The sequence below is a fragment of the Corvus kubaryi genome, unplaced genomic scaffold (genome assembly GCF_017639235.1).
Source record: "Corvus kubaryi isolate FWS band 111438036 unplaced genomic scaffold, C.kubaryi_AGA036_p1.0 37308, whole genome shotgun sequence".
Taxonomy (NCBI): domain Eukaryota; kingdom Metazoa; phylum Chordata; class Aves; order Passeriformes; family Corvidae; genus Corvus; species Corvus kubaryi.
The window spans coordinates 1,682,838-1,701,770 of record NW_024581096.1 but is presented as its reverse complement, the minus strand read 5'-3'; the positions used below and the strand labels follow the sequence as shown (position 1 = coordinate 1,701,770).

The 18,933-nt window shown below is 39.7% G+C and overlaps 1 protein-coding gene across 9 annotated transcripts in view; it reads left to right on the top strand.

Annotated features, from left to right (window-relative positions):
- MAST4 (microtubule associated serine/threonine kinase family member 4) overlaps positions 1–18,933 on the top strand; it is a 287,435-nt gene that overhangs the window by 209,602 nt on the left and 58,900 nt on the right. For 6 of the 9 annotated variants that reach the window (XM_042028212.1, XM_042028210.1, XM_042028218.1 and 3 more), the window contains 3 exons: positions 11,791–11,860; positions 14,890–14,910; positions 15,620–15,698. In XM_042028212.1, the coding sequence (XP_041884146.1) occupies positions 11,791–11,860; positions 14,890–14,910; positions 15,620–15,698 (170 nt within the window). The remainder of the gene's footprint in view (positions 1–11,790; positions 11,861–14,889; positions 14,911–15,619; positions 15,699–18,933) is intronic. The other 3 variants (XM_042028214.1, XM_042028211.1, XM_042028217.1) reach the window with 1 other exon arrangement.

Here is an 18,933-nt window from a genome sequence, read left to right as displayed (position 1 = left end):
GCATATCAAATCACATTTCCACAAAGGTTTGTTGTCTTTTTATTTTTGAGGGTGCATTGGCTTTAACTGCAGGCCAAAATGAAAGCCCCACACTAATCCTTGTGTGATCAATGACACTGAATGCTTTGAAGGACTGCTCTCAGGTTGATGTGAAACAAGATGAGATGCAGAGCTTCACATGAATTTTTGAAGTATATTAAGGCATCTCCAGTTTTCTTGTGGAAGCCAGCATTGTTAGAGAAAATACGGTGGTGATTTTCACTCTCAGAAGCAGCTGTCACAACTAGGAATCCAGGCAACGTGAAAATTTGTGAAGAGTTCAAGGCAGCAGAGCATTTAAAACAAACAAAGGAAAACATGGTGCAGACTGTTTTGAAAGTGAAAAATTAAATCCTGGAATGCTGTTTCGGGTCTCCCAAATGCAGAAATTTCCATTTAGAAGAGGAGATTGTGGCCGCCATAAAAACTGTCTGGTTGTGCTGTGCTGCCTTGAGGAAAGCAATAACAATGCTTGCTCTAGCGTGTCTGCTGAGATAAGTGACTATACCACCTGATTGGAAATGGGAAGCTTGGACCAATGATGCCTAATAAACTCAGAAGTATGGACTTGGCCAGCACATGTCACCTAGGATCTGGATATAGGTTGTGTATTTGATAAATGCTGGAAAGTTCCTGTCTGGCAGTGGATTCAGGCTTTCAGCCAGTTGCTTCATCTTTTGAATTGATTTCTCAAACAATAAAAGAGAAATAATATTGCTATGTCACAACTACTGTCAAGTGGCTCTGAAATTTGAAAACCAATTCTGTAAGTAAAAAGACAGATCAAGTGTAAATGGTCCTTTTGCATCAACTCAGCAGTATGTACTGTGTATTCAAAAACGTAATACAGAAATTTGACAGCAATACAGTAGGTTCTCTTATTTGGATACTTCTGAAGGTAGGTGTGCTAGACACTTGAGCAGCACCAGTAAATATTATATATGTGATGAAAATTTGCATGTGCGTGGCCAGCTCTATTATTAGCTTGCTTCTGTGAATGGCTAAATATAGTAAAAATTCACACAACCGTTGGCTCCTAGCTCATCTAGCTAGTGTGCCTAGACAAGTCTGTACATCAAATCCCTGTGAATGTCATCCTAAGCCATGCAAATAAAAAAAGATGCAGATTTCCTTAGTTAAAAATTTTCGTCTATGTATGCAGTAGGAGTTAAGTGTTTCAAGTGTTTGATGTCTATAAATTGATGGTAATGTCAGATTTAAGAGGCTGGATTTATATTGATACTGCTATTTCTGTGTTGTCAGAGCTGCCAGATGTAAACTGCACTTCTGCTGCTCTCTGTGGTGGCCTGTACCGAAGGCCTGTTTCCTTGCAAAGTGTGGTAGAGGGTGTGTGTGCTGTACAGCTTGCTGGGTTTATTCTTCTTGCCCCTCCTTGGCTGAGAGGGATTACTCCAAGTCAGAGAGGCCTCCTTGACTCCACTGAGAGAACCTGGTATATCTCCTGTCCAGCTATATGTGATTGTAGGGTCTTTTTTGAATCTGAGATTCTCCTAGAAAAGTTCCTTAAATGGAAAGTTTTTACTTTACAGCCTGCTACTTTACAGCCAGATCGTCTACCGGGAACATGTACCTCAAGCTGTAAGTCTCTGAGAGACTGGAGATGATCCTCTAAAACCTTCATGTATTTCTTACTAATGTTTGCTGTTGGAGGAGGAAACAACAGAAGAGGGAGAGACAAACAAAAGAGTTTCTAGCCCTTGAGGAGCATGTAGTAAGCTGAATGTGCAGCGAGGTGTCAGTGGTTGCATTTACTGAAAACAGGTTTATTCATCAGCCTGTTCTTGGCTGAAGTGTGGTAATAACATTTTTGACAAATATGTTCTTGTGAGATTATGTGGAATTTGGAGGACTTTGGAGAGCACCTGCTCTGAAGGAATTTTTCTTGCGTGCTTTCAGAGTTCAGTTTCATTCAAGCAATCTCCCCAGGTGAGTGTCGGCTCAGGAGCAGGCTGCGTGGATGCTAACTGCTGATGTAACTTTGTGAGACCATTGCACAATTTCTTGTTGCTGGGTTGTCAAAGGAAAATACTGGTTCTTGTGTCTACCTTTTACAGGACTCAGTTTAACTGATGAGAAAGCTAGGAACTTCAGCCATTGAGGACTTTTCTAGGATAGGTGGTACTGGAAACATTTAGCTTCGTCACATTGCACCTTTTGCTGGGTCACTCTTTCTTACTCAGTTCTGTGCAGCAATCCTCTTGAGTGTAGGAGAGAGGCTGCAACAAACCTACCAACTGTCCTGTCAACTTTCCTGGCTGCTTAATTCCTGTTCCACCTTCTCAACATCTGTAAACATGCATTGGGAATTATTCTCGGTCCTCTTTTCTCTTACTTCTATTGTGTCTGTTTTTGTTACTTTGCTTCCTGCTTTAGAAAAAGCTTAACTTGCTTCCTTGAGTTAAATCAAAAGCACCGGTGGAGATGTGTGGCCACTTTACAAGGTTCTAGTCCCTTCATCCTACCTTCCCATTCCTTGGGGTCCTCAAGGGCATCATTTAAAACACAGAATTTTCTTCTTCTGGAGCAAGGAGAGGTAGTGTTTTATAGGTCCTCTGTAGTAGGAAGAGGAGCTATTTTGAGCCTAGAGAGTCAGAACATTCATGTCAGCCAGCTGAGTCCTGGGTCAAGTAGAATTCTGTCTGGCAGTTCTCATTTAAATGTGATTAGAAACATGTATTTGCTTGGAAATATGCTTGGAAACCATGATGTGTACTTAATATCATTTTAGAACAGAAATTACGATACTCCATTATTTCTGTTCATATGCTGCAAGATTACATTTTACTGTCTTTTCATGTCTTGGAAATTTAACTGGGCTTGGTATGTCAGACTGGCATCAGATTGCCCTGCCGTGGCCTATCTTCTGACATAGTTTTAAGAACAATCACATTTGCTTTAAGGTGAGAAACTGGAAGGGAGATCTCTGAGGCTGCTTTCAAGGTCTGGACATACTCTGAAGTCACTTTCCTTTGATTGTGGAAAGGAAGTGCCCAGAGGTTTCTTGTTGGGCACTTCCCTGATTCCATGAAACAGGAAAATGGAAGACGTCATCTGCTATGATTTGAGTCATTCAGATGGAAAGATGGATAGATTATGCATGACCCTTATTGTTCATGCTCTTTTAAAACCATTTTGGCTTCTTGTTTCATACCATCAGTACTTTTTTCTGACAGATCTATTTTTCTTGGGGTACTGGATCCCACTATTGTACTCCCTACTCTCAGGAGCTCCATCCATCTCTGGGGAGAGTCTGCTGTTCCCTTTACTGAAAAGAGTTCCGTTAATTGCCGTTATTAAAGTGGACTAGATTCTTAGTGTTTGTACTAAGTTTGCATTCTTAGTTGCCAGCTGGAGTTAAAGCACAACAAAGGGATAAGGACCTGCAGTAACAACTAAGTACCATGCAGCTGCTCACCCACTCACAGCATCCTGCTACAGCAGACAGACAAATTAGAAAAAGACTGAAAAGTAAAACTCCTGAGTTGAGACTAGAACAGTTTAATAATTGAAACAAAACAAATTAAAATATAATATTACTACTGAAGATAATAATAACAACAACAATAATTGTAATGAAAAGGAGAGTGCGTGTATAATGCCCAAGAAAAACAAGTGATCCGCAGTACAGTTGCTCACCACCTGCTGACCAATGCCCAGCCCAACCCCCAGCAGCAGCCAGCCGCTCCTGACCACCTCCCTCCAGTTTACGTTCTGGCCATGATGTTCTGTGGTGTGGAACATCCCTGTGGCCTGTTCAGGTCAGCTCTCCTGGCCATGCTCCCTCCCAGTGTCTCTCGCATGTGTTCACTGACAGGGAATGGGACACTGAGAGGTCCTTGGCTTAGGGTGAGCACTGCTCAGCAACAACTAAAACATCAGTGTGCTACCAGCATTACTCTTGTGCTGAACCTAAAACACAGTACTGTACCAGTGACGACAAAAAAAATTCTTATCTCGGCCAAAATCAGTATGCCCTTTACTCTAGACTATTCGACTATAGTCGAATGGAATCAAAATTGTCACATTCTTGAAAATCCACCCAGGATCAACTTAGTTTATTTATCATCTTGATAGTTTTTAGTGTTACCCTCAGCTTTCTGTATAATCCTGATGAGATTGTTGGCATTGCTTGGGAATACATTGCCCCAGAGGTATCTGAAGCGAGTATTTTCATTCCTTGTAAGGACACCCTTGGATTCCCTAACAACCTTTTTTCCCTTTGACATTAATTCATTGCTTATCGAGAGCAAGCAAAATACGTAGTTAGTTACCTCCGTTGGCAAGTCTTGCTTGAGATGGTTTTATTTGGACCACTAGTTTAAGCTACTTGGGTATTTTTCCCCCGTGACCTCCCATCTCTGAGGGCAAAAAAGTGCTAGGAGTCCTCTGTGTCAAGTGTAGCAAAGTGAGTGAAGGTGTATTCCAGAATCTCAAGGTGGAGCTCTCTTAGAGTGCACTGCATAAGCACTTCTGCCAGTGTCTGTGGCTTTGCTCAAGAGTATTTTCATCTTTGGTATCTGCAGAGCAGTCATTTAGAGGCCTGGCTGCACCTTCGGAAACAATTTGCCATTACTTCAGATCTCCTGAAGAGCTCAGGTAGCTCCTGTTTAATATAAACTGGATTCAAGTTAGCCAAAACAGATTGGATGTGAATAGGATTTTTCTATTTTAGAGGAAGAGCATCTTGGACGTAATCATACTTCTTCAAGGTGCATTTTATACCCATGTTCTTCCTTGTAGTCCTGTTTTTCTTCCAGATGCAGTCTGAACTGGCGGCACCAGCTATTCCTTAGTTTAGATAGACTTCCTTGAGGATGACCAGTGGCCCAGTTTTAGGGTAATAATAATTGTCCTATATGAGAAGGTCTAATACAGAGATGTCAGGCAAATTCCTCCCCTTCCCCCCAGTGTTCATTGTTTGCTCTGGAGGTAATAGAAGATGGTTCCTAGGGAGTTTGTTGTTAATCTTGACAGATGCAAGCTGATTTGGACAAACACTGAATACTTACGTGGAATTTTTTAACTGTAACCCTAACCATCCCAGTCATACTCGGATTCATGTCAGATAGGAGAGGCAGTGAGACAGCACCACACTGATGAAGTAAGTAGATTGAGCAGAGTACAAGTAGTGCAGGAGTAGCACTTGTCAGGGAAGGGGCAGATTTGCTTGTAAGCAACAGTGGCCATAAAAGCTCCTGGGCTACAGTAAAGAGTTATTAGAGCAGTAAGTAGTCCAAGGCTTGGGAGCACACAGAGAGTTGTAAGGTCTTTGTGTGGAGAGGATAATAAAGGGGACAGGAAAAAGACAGTGTGTACAGCAGGTAATATATATCTGTGTTGTGTATGTTAATTGCTAATACAATATATGCAATTCCGTTTTGCTCTATGCCCAGCCTGTAGCTACTTGCAGAGATAATTTGTGTCTGGAAAGTCAGACTTTAGTTTGCAGCTGAAGTCTCTTGCTATGCCTTATGCATACATGTAAAGGTCACACAGTATCATCTTTCACTACATAAAGTGTTTCTGTTTCTTGCAAAAATGGAAAACATGCCAGGTAATGTCTTTAGGCTCAAACCTTCATAATTATTAGCAGCTGTCTTAGGTTAGTTGTCTGGACATCCTTTACCTTTAGCATTTGGGCTGGAAGCTGGTGGAACCTGCTGAAAAGTACTTCTGATTTTTCCATGAGCTGTTGAATACATGAGAATTGTGGGAAACTGAGTTGGAGCATTAACTTGGATGGTACCTGGTACCCATGTCATTAATGGGCTTTTCTAGCTGACTGTCTGATGCTGTGTAGGCAGGTCATCTGCACCACCCAGCCTGCAAAGTGAATGATTATAATCTCAGGAAGTCAGGGCATTCAGATGTCCCCACCTCAGCAGTCACAGGAGCTTGTTCATGTGGGTGATACTAACCCCTAATGATTAATAGTCACATGTGGTGCTTTTTAATTGTATCTGCTGAAAGAGCAAGATTTAGCTGTTAGGAGCAATGCTGTAAATTTTATTTGTCTGTATTTTAATAATATTCCATGTAGTGCTACTGAGATGCCTAGGACAAGAATTGTAAGTAGGAAATTGTTTAAGGGGATAAAGACAGGGCTTGTGCTAAAGTGAGGAATATTATAAAGTGGGAGCGGAGGTTATCAGTAGAGTCCTCAGGTTTTGTTTTTGTGACCAAACCTTTTTATTCTTCTCATAAGTGACATTGGCATAAAATTTCTGTAGCTGATACAAATTTGGCAGACATCCAGTATGAAATAGCATTGGGGAACTGTGTTGAAATAAGTGAGTGATCTCAAGGACTGGAATAAAAAAGTATGAAATTATATTGCAATATGCAGCATTTTGTACTGGGAAGACCTGTAACAGAAATGTCGTATGATGAGCTGTGAACTCACCTATTATAAGGAGTTTAGGTAAGGATCTGACTGCATTTTCTGGATAAGATGATGTTTGCAAGGACCAGTCTAATGCATTTGAAAATGAAGTCTCAGATGATGTATAAAGGAAGTAATTTTCAATTTAATTTGGGAAGATTTCATGCCACCGTACAATGTCCTGGATAGATTTCATCTGGAACACTGCATACGTTTATGGTCATAAATGTTCAGGTGGGATCATGTGAGGAGAAGGTCTGGTAGGATAGAATGTGGGAGATTTCTATAGAAGACTGAAAGATACTACTTGCTTTCCTTAGAAATAGAAGACTGGAAGATGGTATTGTCATCTAAACTAGTCAGAGCTGCCTTTTTTTTTTCCCCCTTCATAGAATAGGAAGTGAAACACATGCTGGCCATATATACTGGAACATGAGGGGTCTTAAAGAATTGTCTACCAGGTATGGCAGGGATGAACCTGACTTTTTCTGTGGGATTAAATAAATCCATTTAAAATGTAAGGCCCCAAACAGCTCGCTCAATGAGGTTTTTTAAAAGGGCGTAGGGTTTTTCATGTACCCCGAGTTGGACACATGGGAGAAATACCGACAAGATACTCTCAAGACGTCAAAACAACAAAAAGAAACTTCACTGGCAACTTTAGAAAAATCAAAGAACTTGGGCAAAAGATTTAGTGCAACATTCAGTCAGCATGAAACACTTCTCAAAGCGTTGACTTGGTCCATTCAACTTAGCAAACACTAAGCCTGTTTGATTTTAAGTTATTCAGAAATCCTAAGAAGAGGGAATTAGAAGAAGGAGAAAGAGGGAAGGACAGTAAAGATACAGAAGAGCCCATGCACAGTTACTAACTGCTGGGTTCCAGCAGTGTTTGGATAGGACTTCCCCGAGGAGGCAGGGTCTAGACAATGTGATGGCCTTGTGTTTGGCCTTAAATACCCCTGGCCTTCCTGGCCCTTTCCCCCAGGTGGGACTTCCAGTCATTTGGCCACTCAGCAGCTGGGTTAGGGGCTCCAGAGTTGGAGTGTGGGGCACTGCCTCTGCTGTGCCAATGACTGGCATCTCTGTTGGGCTGGGATACAGGCTCTAGGGGGCTGGGGGTGTTCAGGGCAGGGCACTGCCTCATCAGGGTCAGGCCTGACCTGCTCCTTTCCTCAGCACACATGCACCCCAAAATGCTTTGAGACATTTTGTCTTGTTTGATTTTTGTTCGGAAAGACATTAGTCTTTCCAGTCTCTCACAACTGGATTACATGATGCAATTGCCTAAATCAAAATTAAAGTTCAAGAAGGTTTTACCTCCACTTGTAATCCTTTTTCTAGGATTTTTCAGGCTTGTGTAGAGCTTTCTTCATGGACACTGGTAGAGTACTGGCTGTTCATACTCTTCTCTTACTATGTCAGGACTTACTGCTTGCATCAGATAATTCTGTTTGAGAGATGTACTTTAGTTAGCAGCATTGAAGCGTAGTAATGAATAAAGCTGTTTGCACCATGTATTTTAAGGGAAAGAAAGACTATGTTTCTAAATAAATGAGGCCCCTTAGTGTGTTTTTGTGGTGAAGTATGGAAATGCTAAAAGCTGGGGTTTAAAGCAGGGCTCTGAATTTCAGATTTTAAAAGAAAACAGAAAGGAAAATAATACAGTATATCAATTACTCTGACTACTGTCACATGTAGAATTACAAAAACAGTTTTGCTAGAACAAAACTTTTTATTTCGTCTTGCTTTTGGGTGAAGTAGAATGGTTATGGATATTTCAAGTCATCTACTAGTTTTAGGACAGGCGAAGAAAATCTAAGTGGTATGTGACATGCAGATAGAAATAAAATCCCATAAAAATATAGCACTGCCAGTATTTAAATAGTGGTCGGAACATGTAGAGCTTTCTTGCAAATGGATTTAAGGATCATGCAGACATTCCTTGCCATAGCTGGGGAAAGTCAGTTGCTGATTTCAGGCATAGTTAATCCAGATTTTTAAATAGCCTGAGCTCCTCACATGAGTGAACCTCTTTGGAAAGCACCTGCAGAAGTACTCAAAATGATTCTACTGCCCAGCTGTACGTTTTGCTGACTGATGCTGTTTGTTACGGTAAGAAAGCCAGACCTGTAACTGCAGGTGGGTGATATCTTTTTGTGTGTTGTTCAGTTAACAGTATGGGCTCATTACCACGTAAACTAACACAGAGGAACATAGGACTCATGGTTATATTGTATTAATGTGGCTCTGATGTACCGTGGCACATTTTAAAAAACTTCAAACTCGATTTGTCTTTTGATCCATCAGGAATTTGGGATAACAGTTATCATTAATCTAGTATTCCCTCAGTACTAACAGAAATTCATAGTATCTGAAACGCTTTAGTTTGTAAGTAGACAGCTATTAAAAATACATAAAAATATACAGTGACTGTAATATGCTTTTTTAAAAGATTTGAAACATCTTCCCTCTGTGGCAAAGACACAGGATTTCTTGAAGCTACTTGCAAAACAATCACAGTTGAATTGATACAGTTTTCTTAACAATAGGTGCTTGCAAAGTGAGCAACCCTGTGTGTTGTCATGAAGCAGAGTATTGTTGTGGTATGTTGATTGCCTATTCATCGTGTCTCCCAGAGGACGCTGGAGTTAATTATCTAATGTCTGACCACCAGTCCAGTTTACTTTAGCAGATCAGAAACACAGACAGTAATCTCAGTCACGTAGAGATACTGTAGGACTAAAACATACAATACAAGCAATCCCAAAGAACAGCAGGCTTTGACTCATAAGCAAGCACTGTGAATATGGACAGAGTTAACTGGCACTGGGTTTTATTTGAAAGTCTCCCAGGTATTGACTTGCACATGGGTGGATGAATGCTGTGATGGATGGAGGTCATATATAGGACTCTGCTTCCAACCTGTCTTGCTCCTCTAGACCTGCACACCTTAAACCTGTAATAGCTAGCACTTGCTGTTTCTCCAGTCATTAGGGGTTTGAATTTGCATTCTTTGTTTCCAGGTTTGTGTGAGTTCTTATGACTTCTAGATAAACCTTCAGGATTTAGTATCCAGGTATTATGTGTATGGCGTCACCAGTCTTGTTATTTTAAAAGCTGATTTGCTATTGAAAGTTATGCTTGCAAGTTGATTTTCCTAATAACAGGATCTGATGCTCTTCCTGAGTAAGACTTTGACTTCTTCAGGTTTTGTCTGTAAGGAAGTGCTCTTTGTTGATTCTAGCAACATAGTTTTGCAGCATTGTCTCCACAAATCCAAATCCACTGCAATAGCTATAAAATTGCTGCATTGTTGAATAATATTTTTTTCTTCTATATGAAATGTTTGCATATATTTTAACTCATGGACAGTAAGGCACGTCCTTGATTTGTGCTAGAAACATATTTATATCCATATATAACTTTAGCTAGCAAAGAAAAGGAATTGGTTTACAAAGTTCCATATTCTGATTTTTAAAACTGTTTCCTGTCAGAAGCTGTTTCTGTTTCACTATATTTAGCCTAATTATGTCCTCTTCTACCAGAGTTCAAGTTAGCTTCTTTGTCTTTTTTACTTATCTAAGTCCACAACATACTCCAAATTACAGCCGATTTTTTTCTAGTGCAGCAGTTAAAGTTTGTGACCATGTTTTATCTGCACAGTGTTACAATATGTATTTTTTTAGCTTATCTTTGTTAAGTAAGCTTTGGTAGCAGCAAAAGAAATCCAGTTAGCTGTTAAATTAAATGAACTGTTGCTGTCAGTAATTCGGTGTTTACAGTTGATGCAGGATAAGAATAAATTTTGTTGGTCTGCAAGTAAAGGTCGGAATCCGTGGCTTCAGATTTCTTCTGCTCCAGCCCCCTTCAGGGAATGAAAATCCTTGCCACCGTGGAATTATTGAGGCCCTCAGAAGTGTTTGAAGGGTAATGAAGAAGCTGGAGTCTTGAGGGGATGGAGAGGATGTAGGAAGGACATAATTCTGGCACAACAGATAAATGGGCAAAAAAACGTCGAGAGTATTGGCCAGTGAGAGTGGAATCCATGTCTCTTGGGGCTCTGGGAAGAGCAGCTGCAAAGATGTGATTTAAACACAACTCAAAAAGCATCTTGCATCTGCTTCTAGACAGAAGAAGAGGGAGATAGTGAGGGGATGTGTGTTGATCTGTTTGGTACCTAATTGCTCGACAATTATGCTTTCTCATATGGAATTAATGCAGTCTATTATGGGCATCACTGTGATAAATGCAATGTTAATTAAAACATTTGAGTAGAAGTCGAGGCCACTTGAAGCCCTCTAAGGACTCAATCTATTGTGCTGGCTTTTTCACACACAGGTAGTAGTTTTCCCCTCAAACATTTTGTGTTGTTTCTAGCTGGCTACAGAGGAGCTATTTTCTTATCAGTTGCTTTTGTTGCAATCTCATTTATGTCCAAAAATAAAATGCTACAACAAATACATTATTTTTTTAATGTATTGCTGCTGTCATTTTAAAGAAAAGTTTAAGGAAAGATTGATGGTTAGATGTATGCCAGTGCTACTTTAAAGTTCATCCTTTTGGCTTTTTATGGGGGTTTGTTGGCATTTTTTTGGGGAGGTGGTGTTTGGTTTTTTTATTTGGGGTTTGGAATTTTTTTTTGTGTGCGTCTGGTTGTTTGGGGGTTTTTTTTGTATTCTGTGGGTTTTTTGGGTTTTTTTATGGGTCATTTTTATTCTATCTTCAAATAAGGTTTCTGGTCCGCAGGAGGTCAGGAGTTCTAATAGGAAGAAGTAACAGACCCTAAAGTTAAAACCTGTTCACAAAGTGAAGTTAAGGGTAAAAAAACTCAGTCCAGTGTGTTTTGTCAGCTTGTTTGTTTTCGAGATAGAAAAAAATGAGCAATGAAAAAGAAAAATTACAATCAAGCACCCGTGGAAATGCTGTAGAGACTTTGTATAAGGGCTAAATATGTTTGATCATGATTTTTCTATCTTTCAATGTTGGGTATGATTTAAAAAAGCAGCCTTTTTTTCTGACATTAAAAATATGTTCTTTCAAACTAATCTACTGGTTTCTTTAAACATAGTTAACAAATTGTTTTGAGACTTTTCAAATTAAAGAGCTAAATGAACAGTTCTCTATGAGTTAGAAAATCCAGTCACTAAAATCCAGTATAAATGAAACATGAGTTGAAATAAGATTCTATTTCAGAATTTATTTTCAGAGAGACTGGGAGAGAAGAAATTCTGAAATTCATTTTTAACCTGCTGGAAATGTGTGGATTAATATGTCTGAATGTTTTTTAGTGAGTTGTCTTCACCCCACCCTCTAATAATAATTTTTTTGCGTATCATCTCTAACAGGAAACAGTCCTCAAGATAGCCCTAGGAATTTCTCTCCCAGTGCCTCAGCCCACTTTTCTTTTGCACGAAGGTAAGAGGTTGTTGGTAGTATTCAACACACATTTTACATAGAGGAGATATTGTTGGACCCAGATGTAAAAAGTGATTGCAAATACGTCTGTCAGGTCTATCACGTAGAATAGTAAGTATTAGCTCACTTAATGTAAACTCTTTTAAACCTCAGCAGCAACAAATTACTGAATGTGTGATGCAGTGCAAACATGTATTTTTGAATTTAAAATAATAGATTAATGATTTAATTGTAATGAATCTGATTCAGGCATTATCATCTTACCTCCTGAGATCTGGGGGAACTTTAAACTACTTGACGGTTTCTTCTTATATTTTTTTAACTATTTAAGAAGTGCATTGCTTTTAAGAGCACTACAATAGAGGTCTTGATTTCAGGGTTTGGTTTTACTGACAGCAGCAATACCACTACCATGCCTTGAATACCTGTCATTGACCTGTTTCAGTATCTGTATCACTGAGACAATCAGCGTTGTCACAGAAGTGTTGTGAGGATTAATTAATGTTAGTAGAATTTTTGAAGATCTAAAGTTAATTTGAAATGATCTGTGAAGTAAATTATTACTAAATGAACCATAACCAAAGTTGATAGCATGTCATGGGAGACTACATATTCATGCCAGTGTGGTTCCCTATCACTTAACACCTTGTCACGCTACTTCCAATTATATGTTCATTAGCTCCTAAGTCTGTGAAGGTAGGCAGAGTTTGTATGTTTACCCAAGAGTATATATACAAAAAATGAAATCGGAGTGCTTAAGTAGTGTCAGGCATGTAACTGTTGGGTTTGCAGTGAGCTATAACTTGCCTATAAAGTTTTAGTTACTTTATTTTGGGAGATCACTAAAGTAGCACACACAAGTTCTCAAAAGTAAGTGCAAGGAAATGGCTTTTTTTTTTTAAAGCTGCGAAGGGGTGAAAATCTAACTCATTTGTGACAGTAGATCTTGTGAATCTTTCTAATAGCTTGTGATGTTACTTTCTTAATCAACTCCTTAGGAAACCTGAGTATTTCTTTTGAATTTACTTCCTCTTGATAGTTTTCCTTTTGTCAGGGATACTACCTCTTCAGAGATTACATTTGTATGTGAGCATATTTTTCAAAAGATTCATTAAATCCAGAAATAGGTTATAACGGAAAAAGCAGATGCGAAAGATTGAGCATGGCTTAGAAATACAGCAGTCAGGAAATAGTTTTCCTTCCCCACCCATAATAAACAGAAAGTTTAAAACATTATACTTTTGCAAACCTTAAAATTCAGAATTAATTAAAAAAAAGGACTTGTTTACCAATGTTTCATTTGGATTTTGACCTCTCTAGAGCCCTGTAAGGAGCTTTAAATAGATTCTTTAACTGAAGGACATTTCTCTGATTTAAAAATATCTCACCACTTCTGTGGGATTCAAGAAACATTTAGAGCAATTATCTGTGGAAACCAATTATGTTCTGTGTTTATATTGAAAATGCTTGATGACAATGAAGCTTAAAACTGCATTAATACAACTTTTTCTTCTGAATTTGGTGTGTCTGTTGTGGTTGTTTTCCTATAACCTGTGATAGGATGAATTTTCATAGTAAAATGCACGGTGGTTAATGAGAGCAGACTTCTGACTTTCTGCCTTTTCTATTACATTTTGTGTATTTAATGGATATACAAAGGGAGGGAAGGACAAGCGTGATAAAGCAGGTTGAAGAAGCAGAGGCAGTGGTGTAGGAGTATGGATATTCCTTTTTTATCCACTGCCACCCAGTCCGTGGGGGTAGCAAAAAGCTGGGAAAGTGTGAGGATGTCAGAGAGAGGCAAAGGCTTTGAAGCCTCCTGTGAAGCTGTTTCCTAGTGTAGCCATTTCTCATCAGGTGCTGGCCATGCCATGCAGCAGCCACAGCAAAGGGGCTTCCTCAGGGAGGTGGCCCTCTGCCATGCTGCCAGCCGGTGGACAGGGTTGGAGGCAGCCTTCCCCAGCACCTCGGCACCAAGCTGGAGGGTCACCTTCCTCTGCCTGTTTCTGGCAGGGTGACCAGTGCCCAGGAATAGCCTGTGCCTCTGAAGCTCACCACTTCTGCTGTACATAAAAGTCCAGTATCTATGAACCCATGGGTAGGTGATAGACTGTACTTTTTCTAGAGCTGCTGGAAAGTGAATAAAACCATACTGTATGACAGAGGCAAGTGGTGTATCAGAGTCCAGGGGAAAATGCTGTAGGGGTTTGCTCCCCTGTTTTTCCCATAATCTGTTAGGGATGCCTCCTATTCTCCCAACTTTGCCTCCCAGATAACTTCCTGTGACAGCCTGTTCCCACCCTTCATGGCCTTTCTGTGTGATGCAGGTACCCTGTTCACTCTGAGTGACTCAGTTAGGAAGTACTTCCTCACAGATGCAGAATACATGGGTCTCACCTGTGTTTAAATGCTGTCTTAAGTTCTTGTTTCAGCTGTCAACAGCCAAGCCAAATTAAGAGAAAACTACTTTGGGAATGGTGCATTCATCTGGAAGTATCTCTTACATACCTGGGTGAAGAAGAGAACCTAAAAGAATGAATTAATAACAGGATTATGGCAGAGATGGAAGATTTTTGCGCAGTTCAGCATTTGACACAATCAGCAGTCTTTAGCACATGTGCTGTTCATATTTTAATATTAATAATGTACTGTAGTTTCTTTTCTCACACTTTATTTATACAAAGTCCCAGAGCTTTGATTGTAATTTGTGGATGAATAAATGGGTATATTGGAAAGAAGCAAGGGGCTTTTTAGACAGTTAGCTTGAAGGAAGGGACCTCTTAAACCTCTGCATCAGTAGGTTTAAGGTTCCTAATTTGACATGACTTCAGTTTTTTGAAATTACACTTCAATTAATCTTCAGTTCTTCAGAATTTCACCTTTTGTGTCAATGAGACTTGGGAGATGGTCTTTGTAAAACAGATCTTCAATTCTCCTTTCCTTACCATTTGTTAATAAAAACTTCTCCTGTTTTGTTATTTATATATTATTTTGCCTTTTTTAACACATTTGATTCAATTGTATTGCAGTCATGGGCATCGAAATGACAGGTAAATTCTACCTTCTCAAATATCCAAACACTTTTTTAGTTTTCCACTTTGAATATTCAAGTTCCATGTTGTCTTTGTGTAGATCACCTCAGACAGTGAGGAACATAAATCGGGTTTTGGTTATAATTTACATATTTATTTTATTTTTTATTCCGAGTGAGCATGATTTTTCCTGAAGATTTGTTTTTCCTGATTTATGTATGTAACATTTAACATTTAGGTTTGGTTTTACCTAATCATTAGCCTGCTAGTTTGCTGGTGTCCTGTACTGATGCTGCAGAAGAATGCACTACCGTTTTATATCAGTCAGACTGTGGTGGTTATTCTGTGGCTCCGAGCATTGTGGTTTGCATTTGTTCACAATTTTTTAAATTTGCTTCTCATTAATTTTCATCTGATGGACCTAAGAGTTGTGAACTTCCGTGGTGCATTTCTGTTTGTATTAGTTAGACACCAGTTCTGTGGAGCTGTTCATTCTCTTTGTGGTTGTTTCATCTCATAGGTTTTTAACTAGAAAAACACAGTAAAAAAATTCATCCTTGGTGAATGCTGGTTTATTGTGGTCCCCTGTGAAAGTATACTGTTTATTAGAACCCCTGTTTGTATCATGCTTTTGGAATGCAATTTTACACAGTAATACTTTCACAGATGTTTCTGTGCTAGGATACTGCAGTGCTCATTTGACTAACCTCCGTTCCATAACTCTCAGGACTGATGGTCGCCGCTGGTCTTTGGCTTCTCTCCCTTCTTCTGGCTATGGTACAAATACACCCAGCTCAACTGTTTCTGTAAGTATCCATTTTGCTGTGCTGATAGATTTCTTTTGTGTGCTCTAGCTTCTCAAATGTAGCATGCTTCTCTTAGGAGAAGACAATGTAGGTTTTGTTAGGGTTGTTAGATTTGGAACTAACATGTGATAGGAAACTGCTTCACTGAAATGAAAGAACACTTTATGCAGTGTGTACTTTGCTCAGAGATACTTTCTGGCAGTGAATAGTGTTTAACTGCCCCCTTTCGATCTGCCTTATTTTAACCAAATAGTAGTTAGGTATCAAGTCATAAGTGAGGCTGCCTTGATAACAAGAAGAACGAGAAATTGTATGACGTGATTCATCTGTGCTGGGTTAGACTGCTGTCTTAGGATGGGATGAATCACACATTTGCCTTTCTTTTCCTTTGGCAATTGATAGGTGTTAGTGCATGATAGTAGTTTAGATACCTAGCATTTCAGATGGCTGTAATCAGAATGGAAGAATCATTTGGGGTGCATAAGAGAGTAAGTCAAACTTACTAATTTTTACCTTTTAGATAAATTGTTTCGATGTGATTGTGGTGGTTTAAAAAAAAAGCTGGGAATTAAACTCCAAATAAGCCACCCCCATTTTTCCCACCCCACTCCTGTGAGAGAGGGATAAAGGCAGAGACTATGGGTTGAGATAACAACGTACTGAAAACCAACAGCTAAGGAATAAGAAACGCACATTAATGGTAACAATATTAATAACAAAAGTTACAAAAGAGAAGGTTCTTTACACACAAAAGGCGCTCAGCATCTCAGCACGGTTCTGTGTGGCTGCTGAGACAAAGACGCAATGGCGTTTGCTCTCTGCGGCTTGCGTTCCCTGTCCCTGAGGCCGTAACAAGAAACAATGACGGACAAACCCCCGAAAAAGCTGGATTGTCCATGTTGTGCTGTCTGCTGCCAGACTGCTGGGCTCGGCTGTGGTTGTCCGTATTTGGCTGGGCTCGGCTCGGCTCCACTCGGGCTCGCCTCTGCTGCTCTTGTGTCAGCCCCCTGCTGTACATGTACATCTGACTCGTGTGCCACAGCAGGGCCTTAAATCCTGCTCCAGGACTTGGGAGCAGGGCAGTGGGAGAAATACCAGCCTCTACTTCGTACATCTTGCACGTCTCCATACTGGAGAGGAAGGACTGTCTCGCATTACAACCTGGAACAAAGCTCTTGGTTGCAATGGTCACACCTGAGAGGCTGCAGAGATAGAGTTGTAGAGGAAGCCTGCTTTGGAAATAGCAAATAGTTGACACCTTGACAGTTAGAGCACATCTGCTGCAGCAAAGGACTTGGTCTGTAGATCCAACTATGGCTCTTCAATGCTGTATGCTTTACATGCCTGTAACAGGTTTTTTACCTTTTATGAGTAACACATTTTAGTGATATCAGGGTGATAACTGATTTTTTTAAGCTGTTTCTTTTGCAAATAAAGTAGGCTTTCTCTTCCAGTGGGTTTGTTCGGTTTTTCTTGTGAAACAATTGAGTTTCACATTCTGTACAATAATGAAATACGACTATTTTGTGTTATAATCAGCTCTTTATTTTTGTCCACAAAGACTTCTGGAAGGACAGTTCTATGTGTCTTAAACCATGTTGAGCAATTTCATGCATCTTAAGAACTTCTCTTCTAAAGCACTAATTTTGACCTCTGCTTTCTTTTCTGTGTAGATGTTACTTTTGCCAAGTAAATTCCTTGGTTTCACATTAATTCCCTAAGCACTTTTCCATAGGGCATGTTCGTATACCTCTTACTGGAGCTAGATCAAATATGCTTTGCTCATCACCTGAAATATATTGACATAAGGAGTTTATATCAGATAGAAGTAATTGCGATAGAAACACTGTCACTGTTACAAGAAACAGGCTTGTGCTAGAAAGGAGATTAAATGCTGTGTCCAAAACAGATCAAAACACAGTTTTAATTTTCTGTCCATATTCATTTCTTTGATATCTTCAATTTTAAAATGGTAATTCTAATTCATATACTTTTTTCCCAGTTAGGTTCACTAACTACTGTAGGCATTCTGGAATGTGAGAAGTTTTACCTGGTATTTGCATACGCTGGATTTAGATGTCTTAACTTCTGTAATAGACCATTATTGACTTACCCCATGATTATTTCTGACTAGAATGTATAAATATTAAAATATTTATATGTCTTCCCTAGCACTGAGTAAACAGTTTCTTTCTTGTGGAAATAAACCTGTTTTTCCAATATATACATTTTAATTTTGTTGAAGAAAACATCGGTAGAGAATTCATGTCATAAATATCTGTGGTGTCCCACTTAAGAGTAAGGGAGCACCCAGGATTGGTGAATACTTGTAGTCGAAAGAAGTGACAGAAGTCAGACAATCCACAAAAACTCACCGAGTTTTATTAGTAAATTACACACTTGGCATAGAAATTGGTATGTTAGTCTCTGACCTGCTATATAAGCACACTCCTGTGGGTTTTGGATAAAGGGGTGGGGTGAGAAGGAAAGACAAAAAGAAAAAAAAAGAGGGGAAAGAGATCACCAGTCCTGGTTCCAGCATTAGTCCAGCTAAGGGGGTTTCCAGGGTCCTGGGAGTGCCCCAGGCTTGCAAGGGAGGTACCATTTTATATAGAAGTTGTCCCATCCTGAAGGTGGGTTTCTCATTTTCTATGCAAATTAGTTATCACTCACAGTCCATTCTTTCAGGCCTTTCTGGAAATGGGTCAGAGGGCTTCAGGGGTCTTTGGTGGTCTTGATTCCCTCCCGTTCTACAGTCTATGCCTGCTTCTCCACCTCATTTCTGTGTTTCCTGTACTGAGTTGTGCTTATCTCCAAGAGGTAGAGAAAAGACCTTTGTCCCAGAAAAGTGCTGTCCTACCTCTGTATGGCCCCTTGTCCAGTCACATCTTGTTCTTTCTCACAGGGTGTCACTGCCAACAGTCCTTGTCTGTTGTTACCTGCAGTCCTTGGTTGGTGCCACAGACACCCTGCTGTTGGTGTTTGAGACATGTTAGCCTTTATTATCTTGGCTTCTGCAGTATCCCATTGTTAGTTTCTTGTTCTGTTTTGCCAAGGAATTTGCTACTGCTGATCAGCCCTGCAAAAGCAGTTGGACAGCCTTTGAATTCTAAATCTAATCACTATTTCTTCACTTCCTAGTAGAGGTGTTTTTCGCTTTCTTCTTTCACCCACTGGATGATACATGTGAATCACAAAACCAAAACTAGGAGTGTAACCATCTGATTGATTTCAT